The sequence below is a fragment of the Mesoplodon mirus genome (genome assembly GCF_964341445.2).
Source record: "Mesoplodon mirus genome assembly, chromosome: 5".
Classification (NCBI taxonomy): Eukaryota; Metazoa; Chordata; class Mammalia; order Artiodactyla; family Ziphiidae; genus Mesoplodon; species Mesoplodon mirus.
Window position 1 is genome coordinate 69,048,931 of NC_138980.1, and position 17,352 is coordinate 69,066,282.

Here is a 17,352-nt window from a genome sequence, read left to right on the forward strand (position 1 = left end):
AAAATGTGTCACTATTTTTTGAGAGGTTTCAGTAGTCTGAAAGCCTATGGTTTTATAAAATCCATATGTTTTGTTTTTCATCTGCACATAACTTTTTTTTTCTAGTTCAGTGTCTTCATCTACATCTGTGTACTTACATATACATAAGTTTATTAAAAAAATAAGGTAGAGTAAGAACTCCTGAAGTGTGGTTCTCATTTCTACTTCCTTTCTGTAATGCAGCTTATGTTTTGGAGTTCCTGTGAGATATAAAACAAAAATTTTCCTTAATTTATAATATATATAAATAATAGGGATGGAAAAACAGGCGCTTTTAGCTGTTTACACTCTGTGAAGGAAAGCTCCAATAGCTTCTGGTTATGTTTTTACTCTCACTTTTATGAAGAAGGACTAATTACTAACATTTTCCCATGGTGATAGTGGGCAATCATTTTATGACCGTATATAATGAATTTTATAACCCGGATGTTTCCTCACCAGTCTTGTTTTAAACTGAAAAAGCAAAATACAAAGCAAACAAAACCCCCTCCTCTGTCCCTAATCGTCTTCTCCTCCTGTTAACTGTGCTTCTTGGGATGGCTGGCTCCTGCTGGAAGGGGGAAAAGGACTCAGCCTGGGGTTCTGCCAAGGCCACTACTCCCTAGATCAACAAAGGCCTTCTAAGGCCGGCCTAGAGAAGGCCACTATACAGCATGTGGCAGCGCCCAGCTCCAGCTTCCGGCAAGGGGCGGGATGTTCCCTCAGGGCTTCACTTTTCCTGTCTGTGAAATGGGTCCACACAGTCCCTCTCCGCTTCTCAAGGGGAGGCTGCGACGGCTAACCGTTCTGGAGGTCATCTCTCACGTGAATACATGTGAGGCTACAGACTTCCTTGCAGGATATTTGCCCGTTCCGCTCTGCCCCACCCACTCCCTAGAGGCACCCCTCACCGCCTAGGTGCCACCGGGACGCCTCAGCCATGGCAAACTTGAACAACAACGGCGCGTTCCGCCACCCAAGGCTGGCGGCGCCTGCGCGATACTCACACGGTGCGCGCCTAGCTCATGCGCCTGCGCGAGCCCCAGGCTCCACGACGGGAGCAAGCGGCACTAGAACATGCCAGCGCGCGTGCGCACCGAGGCCTTTACGGAAAGGTTTTGCGTGAGGCGGGCCTGAGCGCGGTGGCGTTTGTTCCTGCGGAGGACCGACTTCTAGGGCAAACCTGGCTTTAGGCCTGGGGTTAATCATAAAAATCGTAGTAATTAATTATAATGGGCTACCCATTCTTGACTTTTAACATCTTTTGAGTTGTTTAGTCTTCACACCGCCCCTTCCTGAAAGGTATGTGTTTTGCCCTCGTTTTAGACCTGAAGAGACTGAGGAGAATAAATTACTTACCAAAGGCCCGTTGGGGCAAGGTTTGCTCGACGCCAAAGCCCCACTCCGCCGCTGCAGCTTGCAGACACTGATTATTAGTAATCGAGAGCTGTTGCTAGAAATAGCTTCCACCCCTCTTTCCACCCAATATGGCTTAAGAGAACGTTGAAATAGATTAAAAAAAAAAAAGTTCTGCAGTGATAATGTAAAAGCGTAGGCCAAAACAGTAGTCTTTGGGAGCCCGGACTCACATCTGACCCAGCAGCTTTGCAAAAGTGAGAAGGTTTGTAAATCAGCTATAGAAAAGGCCAAATTTGGTTGTAAATTAAGGCATCCATAAGCCCGCCAGAATATGAGGGGGGGAGGGGGGCGGGGATTCTTAGGTTGGTAAAAAGGAAAATAAAAAAGGAATTCAGTGGAAAGCCCCAGGGCAGCCAGCTAAGAAACCCGTCAAGCTGTTTTGAAAGTAAAAAATAAAGCCACTTTTGTTATTTCTCCGAAAGAGATGTAGGGTGATGTTGATAAATGCTGTTTCATGTCAGGTAAAAAGGAAAACTAGGCCACATAGCAGCGAGGGTCAAAGACTACCAATGATAAAAGGAATAGGAGAGGTCTAGCAAAAGGCCAGCAGCCAGTGGAGATGAGACCTGAGAAGAAGAAAGGGCTACTGGCCTAGCTTAAGAATAGTTTAATACAAGGATTTGCCCTTTCCTGTACTTGGACTCTCAGAGGCTGGCAAAATTGTTTTCTAAAGTAGTAGGTTATCTGAACTAGAAATGTAGGAGGAAAAAAGCCCAAAATATAGGTATTCAAATTTACATTAAATATAAGAATTAGGTAGATGACTCTGCAGTCTGTTCTTAATCCACTGAGCTCAATAGACTCAGAGATCTTGAAGAATTAGAAACCTATTTGGTTAAAACAAAATCACAATTTCAGGAGAGATTCTGTCATGGTTTAAGTTATTCTGGTTGCCTTTGAAGTGCAAACCATAAAAAGTCTAGTTCCCTTTCTGGAGGAATTAGATGTAACTGAGCTTCACCAAGACAGGCTGTTCTAGAGTATAATGTTGTTGGTCTCTTGGAACTTGTTATTCATAGGTTTTGCTGTGTGTCGCTTAATAGATACAAACCAGCAGTTTTATCTTAAAGATCTAGACTTTTGTGAAGAGGAGGCAGTCTTTTAACTATTTGAAATTTTATTCTCTTTTGACATAAAACTAAGGAACACTCAGATAATCTATACCATGTTAGTATTCCTATCAGAGAAAACGGGTAAAACAGTATTTAGAAAGCAGTACCAGTAAATCTTATTACGCATTAGATGTGTTTAAAACGTTGATATTCATTTATAACCTGTAGTTGTAAAATGTGTATGACTTAAATATTAAAATCCCACATTTTTTAAGATCTTCATCTACAATTACAAACTCAGATTTTCTGTAGGCTTCACAAACCAGAGAGGTAAACAGAATGTGCAAGAGTCAAAGGATAAACACATTATAAATATATATTAGTTGTATTACCTAATTAAAACCATAATCTGTTAATACAGCTATGGATTTATTTCAAAAATTTAATTGAATATATTGCTAATAGTGTAGTTGTGTTTTCCAATGTTGGCAGAGTTATTAAAGTTCTTCACTTTCATAGAGTCCAGATTGAGCTGCCAGACGCTGAAACTCTCCTTCAGGGTTAAAAGCTTGTTTCACATCCAAACCTTTCCCGTTAAGTGCTAAATATTTGCTGAAAGTTGGTCGGACGCGTAACTGCTTAGGAGCTGGAGGAGTTTGGTTTGGACGGGCTGAAATGGATCAAATAAACGTTAATTTAGAAAACTTGTCCTAAACAAATGGGTTGCACTAGGTACTCATTATCGGACAGGGAGAGAAAAAAAATCAAAACTGATTATGTATGGGGAGAATCCTTCAGAATTTATGCTATGCTGGAATTTATGTTTCTTATTAAATCTTTCCAGTTAAGTTCTTTATAGCACTTGACATATAGCACTGTATAACAGCGTGAGATACCTGTAACATCTAATCTCGTGTTACATGTGATCACTCCAGCTTCATTAACTGCAGACACAGTATACCACCCAGCGTCTTTCTTGTTTACATCGTTTATCAGTAAAGTAACTCTTCCAGAGTTATCATGATATAAACTGGAAAGAAACAAAAATTGAAAGTAAAGGAATTAATTTTCCTGTGAGAATTTATTTATGATGCCTGTGACCTACAGAGTCAGACTAATAGGAAGAAAAAAAGCATTTGGAAATTCTGAGTCTGTAGCTAGTCATTGCCAAATAGCTATGGGTTTTTTTGAATTAAACATCCCCCCAGTCTTGTTTGTATCATCTATTTCCTTGAGCCATTTTCTTTTATTGTTAGTAAAAAGGTAAATCCTAGCGTACTTTATCCCTTAAATTTCTGATTAGTGGAATCTGGCTTAATGAGGCTTATTATATTTCTCTCTATGTATATTTTAAAAGTTGAAGTATAGTTGATTTACAGTATTGTGTTAGTTTCATCTATATGTTTTTAAAATTAGACAAATTGAGGTCACAGATGCATGCCATTTATAATGCATTTCAAAGTATAACTGGATTCACCCAAGTACAGTATAGTTAAGTCTAGAAATACTTATCCTACCTTATTCGATCAGTGTTGAATTGTACCATTTCATTATTTCTTTTCCAGAAAAGCTTTGGTGGTGGTATAGCCGAGATTTGGCATTCTAGCTTCACTGAGTCTCCCTCAAAAACTTTTTTACTCTGTGGTTTGTAGATGAACATTGGTGCTCTTCTATGTTCTTTTGCTACATATTAATAAAAAAATCATGTATTGGAAATATTATAAACAATATTAAGTCAAACCAAAGTATTATGAAGTTTGTATGCTGATATAAAAGTTTAAAAAAGTACTAACAACAGGATTGGAAGCTTTATGTTTCAGCTGTAGTTAAAATAATATGCAATACTATTGTATATTGTATACTATTTATAGTTCTAAAACAGTAATGTAATGATGCGTTGAATTTATAATCATGTTTCATCGGAAGAATTTAAGTCAAGTTGAGATCATCTCAGCTATAGGGAGGCAGCATGAGTGGTGGAAAGAGTACCAGCAACTTGGGTTCAAATTCTGTTTGCCCCACCAGCCATGCCACAATGGGGAAAATTTTGTTTAGTTTCTCTGAGGCTAAATTTTATCTATTGTAAAATGATACCCAAGAAATAGTTACTGCTGTGCCCACCAAAGCACAAAATTATTGTGAGGATCAATTGCGATAATGAATGAAGATGCATTTTGTAAACTATAAAGTAATATACAAATGCCAATAATAATTATGTCTTTAGTTTTCTTCAAATACCTGAGGGAAAAGAGGAACTGATACTATAATACTATAACCCTAACTTTTCTGAAGGAGTAAGGAGGAGATTGGACTGATGCCTGTCAAAGTCTTTTTCAGCTCTAACGTTATAGTATTTTTGGAGCTATTGGCACAGAAAGGATTTGCCCTAAGCTTAATCACTTGGATTTTGTGTGTGTGTGTGTATAAATTCCCAGATCACTAGTTTTTCCCTTAGTCTGAGGGCCCTTATTATATCATAGAATAATCTTAAAGATTTTTCATTCATCTGGGTAGAATACAAACTCAAGATTGCCCATCCTTGAACTTGATCAAGTTTTTATATAATAAGCAGTGAATTATAGCAAAATATCGCTTATGCAGTATATTGTGGCTAAAGTCATTGTAAATGTGATTATTTAGAGCACTTGAATTGTAATATTTTAAAGCAGGACATTAGTTTTATGAGAACTACCCTACTAAAGACAAATTTGAGATATGAGTTTTACCATACTTGTTTTCTAAAGCAAGTAAGCATGTTTTTGTTGTCATAATTAGAGACTAGTTTCCTGGTAAAGAGTGCACAGTCTAAGGCTAAAAGTTGATATTTACCCTTCAGTTTTAAACTATGTGTGATTATAACAGTTCTGTGAAAATGTGAGTCAGATTGATTATTTTAGACTGTAGTCCAGATAAATGATTAGACTAAAAATTTTCATATTAAGACCCTTTAATCATGTCTACAAATACTGTACATCTACTGTACATCTAGAAATATATCTAGAATATACTACCTTCTTTGGTCTGTCTGAAATTTTACCTTTATTTCTCTTCCAGAAAAGCTTTAGTGGTAGATCTGTCATTCTAGTTTCACTGAGTTTCCCTCAAGAACACTAACCCCTGCCCACCGTGGCTTTTACATGAAAATTGGTGTTCTACTGGGTTGTATAGTATAGACATTAACCTTAAATATAAAGTCCTTGGGGTTTTTCTTTTTTAACACTTTCTTTTTTGATTCTACAAAATTTTAAGGAGCTCTGTAGGATCTCTTTGAAAGCTTACCCAGGACGTCCAGCTGCACAGTAAAGGTGGCTTCTCCTGCTCTATTCTTGGCAACACATGTATAAGCCCCTGCATCTGAAGCTCTGACCACTTCAAAGATGAGTGAATGAAAACCCTTTTCAGACACTATCATTTTGTGAAAATCATCTGATTGAACTGGTCGTCCATTTAGATACCATGACACATCAGGAGCTGGTAGTCCACTAACCTAGAAATGAAAACACAAGATGATAGAATTTTAAATTATATTTTTAATTTTAAATTATTTATGATATAAATTTAAAAATAAATTTTAAATTATATCACTGGGACCCATTTGTCCATTTATGAATTTTAACAATTCAGTATCTGAGTGGGTTTGTGATTGAATGCAAAACAAGAGCTTAAAAGATATTTTCTTTCAATAATTTTTAACAAAGTAGTAAAAACTATAACCCTTGAAATTAATACAGTATTTTCATACTATCTGAAAACACATCTAGCTCTTTCATAAACAACCGCAGACTCCTTAATATCTCTTAATTACTATATTAAGGACGTTAAGTTATTTTATATTGGTCTCCACAAGGAATATGGAAGTCATATGGCTTTTCTGGCTAATGGCAAGTGTGAATGAAGTCCCAGAGGCCCATATATATGATACTTGCTGATAACCTTTCCAAATAACCTTTCCAAAACTGAGTGTTCTTGAGCTGTAGTTCTGGTGTATAAATGGCATTTTGTTAAGTGTTTTCGTATAAGCCTTGACAATTAAATCCATACACTGACTTTCATTCATAAGGAATCTAAAAAAACATTTATAAGAAAAAGTTCTCCAAAATGAGGATAATAAAAATGTAAGCCTTTCTAATAAGTTATTTTAGCCTGAAGAATTCTTCTAGGCCAAGAGAGAGCAGGGTGACTTGAATTTCTTAAAGAGGCATTCTACTTTAGAAATCCTATTGCTATGAAAGCTTCATTTATATAGAGTATTAGGTGGTAGGCACTATTGTGAGTACCTTATACCTGTTTACTTAGTTAATCCTCAAACAGCTTTATGAGGTAGATACATTTGTTATTTCCAAAGAAACAAAAGCATAGAGTTGTTAAGTGACTTGTCTCAGGTTACACAGCTGTAAAGTGGCAGGGCCAGGATTCTAACCCAGGTAAACTTAGCTCCAGAGTTTGTGTTCTTATCCACTATACATACTTCTTGTCAAGCTGTGTAGAAAGCTATGAAGAGGAGGAGGACATTTTTCAAAACTTAGTATCCCACTGTTAATTTTTCTCCAGTATTTTTGAACTTTTCTCTTACTTTGAAGTCCATTCTGCAGAATCTTCCTTCTTCAATTGACATGTTCTCTGGCACTTGAATGAAACGAGGCGGGTAAAATTTCTCCTGGATTGCATCCTGATCATTCACATCTCCCCTTGAAGATGACCTACTTCTACAAAAATATTTTAATAATCACTATGCAGAAGAATCGTCATTGCTCTTCCTTTCATGCAAATATAGTTTAGCCATCAAATTTGAAACCCTAGAGTCTATGCTGTTTGATCTGATAGTGTAGTAACAATGGAGAGAGGCTGCAGAGCTGTATTTAGCTGTGGCATATTTGATGACTATTAGAAGTGGTAGCAATTTAGAAACATCTGGTACAAATTATACATCTTTGTTTCTTTTTTCAGTGCCATGAATTGATGAAGAAACTGATCTATTAAAATGCAGAGTACCCCATGGACAATTCTAGTCACATGCAAAGATTGTATAATTAGAATCAGGTTTCCATTGTTATGAAAAAGTTGTTTAGCATGGAAACATGGTCCTGGCTTATTTCACCAAAACATTAAAAAAAGTTTCCTCTGAGATAGCTGTGATAATTAACAGATAAAAATTTTTATTGTCATATTTGACATTAGAAAATTCACATTGTTTTTTTTCAACTGGTTCTAAAGCAGTATAAACATTTTCTTTTTTTATAACCATTTTTTTATTGCAGTATAGTTAATTTACAATGTTGTGTTAGCTTCAGGTGTACAATAAAGTGATTCAGTTATATATATATAACATATATATTATATATAGATAGATTCTTCAGATTCTTTTGCATTTTAGGTTATTATAAGACACTGAAAATAGTTCCCTGTGCTATATGGTAGGTCTTTGTTGTTTATCTGTTTTATACATAGTAGTGTGTATCTGTTAATCCCAGACTCCTAATTTATCCCTTCCAACTTGCTATCCCCTCTGGTCACATTGCTTTGTATAAGAAGTATGTAAGAAGCTTGAGGGCTTTGTAAATATTACATTTTTTTTAAGCTGAAAACATTTTAGGTAGCAAAATGTATATTTCTTTAAAATTAAAAAAAATTTTTTTTACCTTACTTGTGATGTAGGAACTTGCAGTCGTGCATGTTCTGAATTGTGCTGCTTGAAGTTAAAACAAAGTGATAATGTTAACATGCTGTTGTTAGCTTGAAATGAAGCAGAATTTAGTAGTCGTAGTTGAAAGGAACATTTCTGTTGTGGCTGTATTTGTACTGTCATGGATAGTTCTATATATTTAGCTGTTAAGCATTTAAAATATAGTACACTAACCTTCTAATACTCTAGCAAGAAATCTCCAGAATTAAGACTATTCAATAGATATGATTTATGAAAATTAACTAGACTTTGAATTGGTGGTGGTTCGTTTTTTAGATGACGATTTTATGACAAAGGATGATGAGTCCCCCTGGTGTATTTGAAATGGGAGCACATAGTACAGATTGTCCTCCGGTAAAACAGGAATAGTCATGAAGTCATTTGTGTTGGCAGTAGATACAGGGTCTTATGCCTACTGCTCATAAGTGGCACCAACAGCAGTAAACACATATTAGACTGGAAAATACTTTTCTTTGTAGCTCATGGCACAAAATCCTGACGGGCACTGTGGAAGCTATGTGTAGAGTTATGAAAAGCCTTTGAAAAACAACATTACTTACTTCCTGCCTAATAAGGGTGTATTTAATTTAAGCAGTCATCTTTTAGAATTTATATCTGAGCACCAGAAAATTATTCATATTTGAGGATAAAATCAGGAATTGATGAATTTATAATAGAATTAACTGATTAAATATTTAGTGCCTATTCCGTGTATTTCATTGTGCTTGGCATAGTGAGAGATACAAAGAAGTAGAAAATATAGTCCTTACCCAAATATATGAAAAACAACATAGCAGATCAGAACAAATAATTTATTTTGGGATGAACTTTAATGTATTTTGTCATTCTAAAACAAAATTCTTACAACTTTGTAATAATTTTTGGCTAGGCTTTGAGTTTCTCTAAGCCAGATGTCAAAAGATCAGTGAATTTTTTGGTAAAAAATAAGAATTATCCACTTAAACTCATAATATCTAAATTAAGTTTTTGACTTTTTCCTGTAGTGGTTTGAACATGTATGTATTCATATTCATAGGTGTGATATTTCAGTTATATGTAATTTGATGACATTTTGTATTATTTAAGTAGACTGTTTGAAGTGTACCAAAAAACGTAAGATTTTTCTTTTCTGATTTCATAATATGTTTTGCTGCTATCTCTTCTCTTGGTACCTTCACCTTCATTTTAAAGTTTTTAAAGAATGAATGAGAAAAACAATACACCCCTGACCTTGAAATCATACACTGTGAATTTATAACATAAACCATCATCAATCTAATGTTACTTTGGGTTATTTTTTCTAATAGAGATATATTTGTGTCTTATTCTTGCTGTAATCTCCTGTACCAACTCCAGAGCCCAACACACAGTAGGTACTTCATATAAATTAGTTGAATAAACGAGTGTGTGAACTCTTCAGTAGCCAAAATAGATTTAAGTTCTGTTCTCAGGTTCTAGTTACTTGCTGTGCTAGACCCTGCTCTATCCTTTTCAGTAGATCTAGTCACATTTAACAGAAACAAAAGTCTTATTTTCATCTTCCTATACTGTAGAAGATTGGAATTCTTGAATGCTCGGTTTGGCTTCCAGTTTCTTGTGGACTTTTTAGGAAGGAATGAGAGGTAACTACAGAAGGAAGATAGAAAGAGCAATAGCAGTTCATTTTGCCTCTCCAGCTGTACACTTCTCTTTGAGGTTAACTTGTTAAAATGAAGTTGATCAGGAGCAAGCCTGTGGGATATTCACTTTATGTTCTGCATAAAGTTAATCCCTTGGAAAGGATGCTTTTGTTAATCCTGGAGCCATTACTCATAAGGTTTTTGTTGTTTATTTTTAATAAGAATCATTTTAATATACAGGAACATGACAAAAGGAATTGGATGTTTCATTAGTACATGAGTTTATTTTAAAACATTGAAATGATAAACAGCTTATGAGAAAAGGTTATAATTACTTTGGTTTAGAGTTTTAACTTTTGTCCTGTGAAAGATTTACAACTCATAAATTTTCTGTCCATGTAGACATTGTAGGGAGAGTCCTCGGTTTAACTGACCCCTAAATGTCCAGATGAAATGTGACACCATTAGTCTTCTGGTGTTTTGACTTTATAACATTTCATATGCAGATACTAGAACCACCAGAAAATGCGGTAAAATTAAAAATTTTTGTGTATATATTCAGCCCATCATGGCCTCTACTTTTTATACGTAATGGAGTATGGAAGTAATTGATTTTTGCTTCAAATGCTATTTATAAGCATTTAGAAAAGCAGATATTTAAAAATCACAGAAAAGAAAAGTGCTCCAGTTAGATAAAGATTATTTTAATTTACCTGTGCTGGATCTTGTGCCTCACTGTCATTTTGAGCTTGAAACACAGCAGCTGCATTCTGTGGTCCTAGCAATCTGCGAGCCATCTTCTCCTCATATGTTAGCCGCTTTAAAGAAATAAATCATAAAAGAGATAGTAATGAGATTTAATAAAAGTTATTTGTATAGCTTTACCTTAAAACCACCAAGAATTATACCAAAGAAGTATAGTTATGCCTATTGAATGATAGATACTATGTTTTTTAAAAAAAATTTTCTTTCATTCAAAGCATTTTCCTTTCGTTCTAGTGCCACTTCTCTCATCTGTAATATTCATCTCTGTTTTCTTTCTTCTCCTAGTAAAGGCAAGCATAATCACCCTTAAATAAGGCTCTCTCTCCCCAATAAAGGGAAATACTTTGTCTTCCTCCTTGTTCTGCATGTTCCTGTTGGCTCTGTCTTTGAATATAGTACCATATGTCCTCAGATTCAGAAATAACTTTTATTAAGTGAACATTATATTTGATTTACTAACTTCTGGTTAAGAGCAGTGCAACTCGTATGTTAAATGTATTTGGATTAAAGGCATATAGTAGTACTCTTTCAGAGATCAGTGACTAATACAATGTGTATAATAAGAATTATAGCTATTTTTCCATCAATAATATATACCAAAGTACATGAAGAAGTCAGGTTGACAGCATTTCCCATTAGTTATTTGGTCATCAGACATATTTTTATGGTAATGCTTAAAACAAAATTGAATCATTCAGATTGGTTTTTTTTTTTTTTTCATTTGCTTCATTCTTTTACTACTGAACTCCTAGAGGGGATTTCATGCAGAGAAATACAGAATAGGATCCAAATATTCCCTGTTTTTAGATACTCCTCTCCCTTGCTGATTATATGGACATAGATCTGTGAGACAGAAAGAACATTCTTATTGAGATTAGATTTTATAGTTTTATTGGCTTTTTTAAAAAAAATACAAAATAGACATCTTGCTCACTTGGTTTCCATTATGAAGAAGGTTGTCCTTGCATTTTAGCTTTCTCTCCAAATCTTGAATCAGAGCTTCTTTTGATCCTTGTATTTCATGGTCAGGAGTCCTTGGTGCGGGCTTAGCATTTGCATTTTGGGATGGCGTAGCATTTACAGGTTGGCCAACTGAGGGTTGTCGATAACTTTAAAAAGAAAACAAGATTTTTAAAAAAGAAGATCTTTAAAGTAAGGTGTGGTATGTAAAATAGAATTGGCATCATTTTGTCAGTCACCTTTAGGTAGGTTGAATTTACCATTTAGTTCTGCTGGTGTTATTAAAACACCAATTGCCCTAATAACAGTCAAGAAGGATTTTATAAGAATGGTTACTAGCTGTTTTTTGTTTTTGTTTCTTTTCATCTTGGCAAATGAAAATTAAGTAGCAGGAGGAGCAATTTAGATTAGACATAAGGAGAATGTCCTTCCTTGAAGACCTTCCCTAAAGAAGTGAGAGTAAGTCTAGTTACTGGCAGCTTAAGAGCTCTTCCAATATTCCAACTGAATTTCCTGAGTTTGATTTATGGGTGGATAGTAAACAGCGATGTGCTGGAGCTGACTCATATGGGCTTAAGAGAACTGATTTTTAGTGTCTCTTCCCAGCTCACTGTGATCTCCTGTTGAAAGTTTGAAATTGGTGGTGGTGGGAGGATCTACACCAGGGAAATTGGTAAATACCACAAATCATGGCTCTCTCCTCCAGAGCTGATTGTTAAACATTTATCAGCATAACCACTGGTATTTAGTGAATATTCTCTTGCTGTGAATGGAGTCTACAGTTTACATTTTAATTTCTACTTCCTATTCATATTCTAGACAATCCAAGTATGGCACTGTATAACAACTTGTACAGTAATAACAGTTTCTTCAACATTGCATAAGTGATTTTTAGAGAAAGAGATGATTAGAGGAGGAAGGAGAAAGAAATGTAAACTGAGAAAAAAAGGAGTTTGGGGGAAAAAAGCAAATTTGATTGGCAGTTGAAGAGTTTGGTTTAAATCCTTATTTCAAATTCCAACCCTAAATTTTCTTCTAAGATGTCCTTGCCCCCTCCTGGTGTTCCCCTGCTGATTCTGATAGAGGACAGGGGTGTTATTTAGGGAGTCCTATATTTTTAAATCTGTTAGGTAGCTCACACTTTTCACAGGGTTTATTCACATTTTACCTAATTTATTTATTTAGGGCTCTGAAGGTGCTAGCTTATATCTATTTAATGTGGGAAAACTGGCCACTGCCCTCAATGAATATTTTACCATTATCATAGTAAATCCAGATATCCAGATGAGGCAGCTGGCAGTTCTCTGACATGTCCCTGTTCAAAAATTCACAAGGATCATTAAAAGAACTTGTAAGCTAAGTGGAAATGTATTTCCTCTGAGTGGAGCCAGAGTTTTAATTTTTGCAGGCTTTGGGGACTTGGTTAGTAATCTCTAGATTGTAAATACACTGAAGAAAAAAAAGATGTTTTATTACTCACTGTTGTATTGTTTGTATCCACTAACGCAAAGCCTGCAAAATAGTGAGGTAATACTATCAGTTCAGTGAATGAATATTTTCCATTGTATTCAAGATGCTCTGTATTGAAAGTTGATTATATACATTTTCCCTCCTTGTATTTCAGATATTCAGGATTGTCTGTATCTGATTTGTTCAGTGAAGCAAATAGCCAAACCAAGTGTTTAAATAAATAGTGAGATGTTTTTGTTTTGTTTTAAGATTGAATTCCCAGGTCAAAGTGGTAAAATTTCTTTGGTTTTATAGATCTGCTATGTCTCCAACTGTATGAAGTTAGAATAGCCCATTTGTTTTTTTGTTTTTCCAGCTAAAAAAAAAAAAACAGTCATATGTGTTTGGTTAAAGTGAATTAGCATTAAATAATTCTTTTGTCAGACTGTCATACTATGATGTAATATATCTGAGAAATCCTGAAGGACTATCAAAACCAAGCCTGAGAATCACTGATATATATGTAATCTCAGTCACCTTTTTATTCACTGAATACCTGCATTATTACCAGTTTAGATGGTTTGAGTGTTAGGACTTGATATCTGTTCATAATTAGAAACTAATATTATATTTGCACAGTGCTTTATAGGTTTTTTTTTCCCCCTATCATTAATCACCTAAATCCTTTTATTACAGATCAGAAAACCCGAATCACTGAGCAGGTAAGGAAAACTTGAGGAATATCACACAGCAAGCTTTTTGAAAGGAATAGTTAAAGAGTTCCCCTAAATTTCTAGTCTGTGGTTTGATCAACTGAATAAAACATTTGCGTAAGGGTTTCCTACTGATGAAAAGCTAAATAAAGCTTTCAAACTTCTCTAGGTCAGAATGCAAGGGTTATTATAGAAGACAGGGCAAACTTCAGCCCATCATAAAAATGAGGGAGTTGTGCACAAATGTTCAAAGGGCCAGAGCTTTCCACCTGTGCAGCTGGACACTGAACTGGTATCAAGTGGCTGTGGGAAGATTAAAAGAGTTATCTATGGTTGCTGAAAATGGAGCAGCTAAAGCTGGATCTTTGATCTCTGGTTTGGGGTCCTTCTGTGCTTTATTTCTTATCCTCTCTATTTTTTCCTTCCTTCCTCTCTTAGTTCTGTGCAGAGAGCTAGGTACATGGTTGAGGCTCACTAGTATTTATTTGGTGGCTTTCTTTTCTGGGCAGGAATTTGGAATAGGATTAAAGCCTTTACTAAGAAAAATATTTTAGTGAGAAAGAGTTATTTTAGATTTAAACACGCTTATACAGGAAATTTGTAAGTAATTGAAAGCTAGATGGAAAAAGATTATATGGATAAAATGTAAGTAAGAAAAATCTACAATATGTGATAATGGGTATAATGGGAATTTGAGATAGAAGAGAAAGAGTGGGCTCTTAATTCTTGAAGGCATCTTTTAAAATCATTAGGCCAAACCTATGAGAATGCCTTTTTTGTCAGTCAAAAATTTTTAACTATCAGCCATTTCAAATGGTTCAACCTAGTATCTATAGGATTCTAACAAATGTTTTTAGCTTTCCTGGTTTTTATTTTTAAAAATATTGAAAAATTTCTTTGCAAGTTGAATTGCTCTGGTGAGTGCACCTAGGTTTCCAGAGTTGTCACCAAAAATAGGAATCTCTAGAAAAATTAGCCTCTAGAGAAAACTGAGAGAAATTAGCAAGAATTTCAGCAAATCTGTTGATTAGCCTGTAACTGACAAAATATATTCCATCACACAGTTTTTCAGATGCCTCTGATTAATTCTCTGATGTGCTAGCCAGCCAAGGAATAGGAAAACTGATAGCCCAAAGTTTGCATAAGCACCAAGTATTCAGTTCACGTTTTAAAAAAAGCACAACCACTTTGTCCTTCTTCATATCAGGTTCTCCTAGGACAGTTTTAGGGCTGTGGAAATAGTACATGCTTGCATAAGGCTTCAGGTATTCTTCCCTGTATTTAGGTTGGTCTAACCAATTTGAACAGAGTGTGGTTTTAATTACCAGAGGAAACCTTAAGGTCATGAGCCTTTACCTATTCAGTCCTTTCTTCTGATCATAGGGAAAATTCATATACTTCAGTGTCTGAATCCCATATTTTCTTTTTAGCCAAGTGGTTGTTCAGGATCAGAGGGGGAAATGGATAGGAAGAAAAGACTAAGACTGAGAAGAAACTTAATAGCCTCTGCTTATGTGAGAGGAAATCCTATCTGAAGAAGAGCAGACAGGTGTTCACCTCAGCTAAGCTTAGAACCAGAGCAATTAAATTTACAGCATGAGGAACTTAACTTAGAGCTGGGGGAATGTTCCTGGGTATGTTAGAAATATTTTTTTTGAAGATGGAAAATAGTAGGTAAGTAATTGTGTTATGTAATAGGTGATTTGGGTTCAGCTCAACCTGGACACTGGAGAATGGGTCAGATGACTTATTGCCAGTACCCTGGTTCAAGGTGTTCTAGGAGAAATACAGAATGAGACTCTGATGTCACATTGACTTTTTAGATAGTGAAGAATGACGTACATAACCTATCTCCCCTTCTCCCCCAGATACAAGCTCACGGTATACACAGTTCTATCTGTCTCTCTCTATATATATTTTAAAAATTCACTTACTTGGAGTCCACAGTGGAAGGGATGTTACTGCTATTGTAATCAGGCTGTGATGGTAATATGGAGCTGAGGAAGTTGGCTGGGGACTGGTTATAAGTGGCTGTAACCCTTTGGCCTGGGTTGGAGCCAGCAAGCTGCTGAGGAGAAGCAGGGAGAGCAGATGAGGACATAGTGATGTGAGAGCTCACTGTTGAGGAGGCAGAAAATCTTTGCTCTTTGCACTGGCGGGGCTGGATGATAATAGAAGACTGTTTGGTCTGGCTAGAGTAGCTGGAGGTTTCCGGTCCAGGAGGCTGCAGTCTGGAGCCACATGGGTTTTGGGATTGGATGAAGTGTTTTGGACGTTCGTAGTTAAACATGCTTAGCTGGTTTATGGAAGTTGAAGGGAACTTATAATGATTTGCTCCTGGAAGGGTGGGGTCCCGAATCTGGGGCTGCAAGCCTGGAATTATACAAGGTTGCAGTGAATCAGAAGCAACCTTGGTCTGCACCTCGTTGTTGAGATCCTGGGAATACTGTGCTCCTGGCTTTGATAGAGTGGCCTTCTCTTGAAGAATATTGTTCCTTCAAAAGAAGAAGATGATTCAGTTACAGTATTTGCATAAAAAAACAGTACTGTTTATTTAAGATCTTTAAGAGTTTCTGTGCTTTTTTTTTTTGCTTGTTTTTTTTAAAGCTTATGTGCTTTCAAAGTCACCTCAAGGTGGAACTTTCCTGGCTTCTAGACTTCCCATTCCTTTATCTGTTGTCTTTGCACAAGCGACTTTCCCCTTGAGAATAAGAAAAAAGAATTCATTAGTGTTTGTTTGTCTCTGGGTGATTCTTAAAGCACGCCCAGGGGCTTCAAGATGTAGGAAAAGTTTGAGTTTGAGTTTGCCAAGTGGTTATTTATGAAAAGAAAACCTGTGATGTTGCTCAGTGTGATAATTTTATGGTTTCATGTTTAGCTTTTGCCCAGAGGCTACAGTTTCATTAACCACAGAGAGTTAATGATTTAAAATTATTAGCAGGTAAATATATAACATGTCAGCTTCTATTCAGTCTGAATTCTTCCCCTTGCTCATCAAAACTGATGAACAGCTCTTCTGATACTCCAGTTAATTCATGCCCTGGTGATCTGTGATGAATGATGTGGTGAATCAAGGGGAGCAATGTGCTTCTTTTGTAAAGAACATTACTGTCCGTATTTGCTCCTTCACCCTTTCACAGTTTCACAAAGTAGAGCAAACATCTGTTCTTCACTATTGTCAACCTTGAGTGAATTTTGTTTTACCTTATAATTCACTGCTTCTTTTTCTCCCTTTGATTCCCAACTGACCATAGTACCAAACTAGATGATATTAAGGAGTGACTGTATTCGTGTGTCTCTGTGTTTGTATATAATATATGTTACTGACAGTATTCCAGAGCCCTTTGTAATTTTTTGTTATTTTTAGATTGTATTATCTAGTTATTGGTCTCGATGGTCTCTTAGTTATTTAGTTTCACTTTAAATTATTGTTACATGTTTAATATGTATTTTAGACTAATTTTGAAATTGCTTTAGTTCCTATATTATTTTTCCTTTTGAAATGGCAAACAGGATGTACAGAAGGGAAGTAAGGCAACTGTGAAGCTAGCCTATAGTTTCCCAAGAAAAGAAGGGTGCCATTTTTCTTACTTAGCTCTGCATTGGCACTCCTGACGTCCGACAGTAGTTCCCCATTTTTCCTTTGATAAATCATTTGTCACTATAATCAACCT

At 35.7% G+C, this 17,352-nt stretch overlaps 2 protein-coding genes across 2 annotated transcripts in view; both read right to left on the minus strand.

The window, feature by feature from the left end:
- PKD2L2 (polycystin 2 like 2, transient receptor potential cation channel) overlaps positions 1–960 on the minus strand; it is a gene marked incomplete at both ends in the record, with an annotated part of 37,460 nt that extends 36,500 nt beyond the window's left edge. The window contains 2 exon segments of the mRNA XM_082621878.1: positions 138–239; positions 930–960. Of these exon segments, the coding sequence (XP_082478004.1) occupies positions 138–239; positions 930–960 (133 nt within the window).
- A 1,924-nt stretch (positions 961–2,884) lies between these two features.
- Positions 2,885–15,968, minus strand: MYOT (myotilin; the record flags this gene model as incomplete). The annotated part of the gene is made up of 9 exons (XM_082621729.1): positions 2,885–3,159; positions 3,386–3,519; positions 4,007–4,172; positions 5,769–5,976; positions 7,063–7,195; positions 8,129–8,175; positions 10,505–10,609; positions 11,491–11,665; positions 15,613–15,968. 9 exons carry the CDS (start codon positions 15,966–15,968, stop codon positions 2,987–2,989), a joined length of 1,497 nt encoding a protein of 498 aa, XP_082477855.1. The 3' UTR covers positions 2,885–2,986.
- Positions 15,969–17,352: the final 1,384 nt, after the last annotated feature.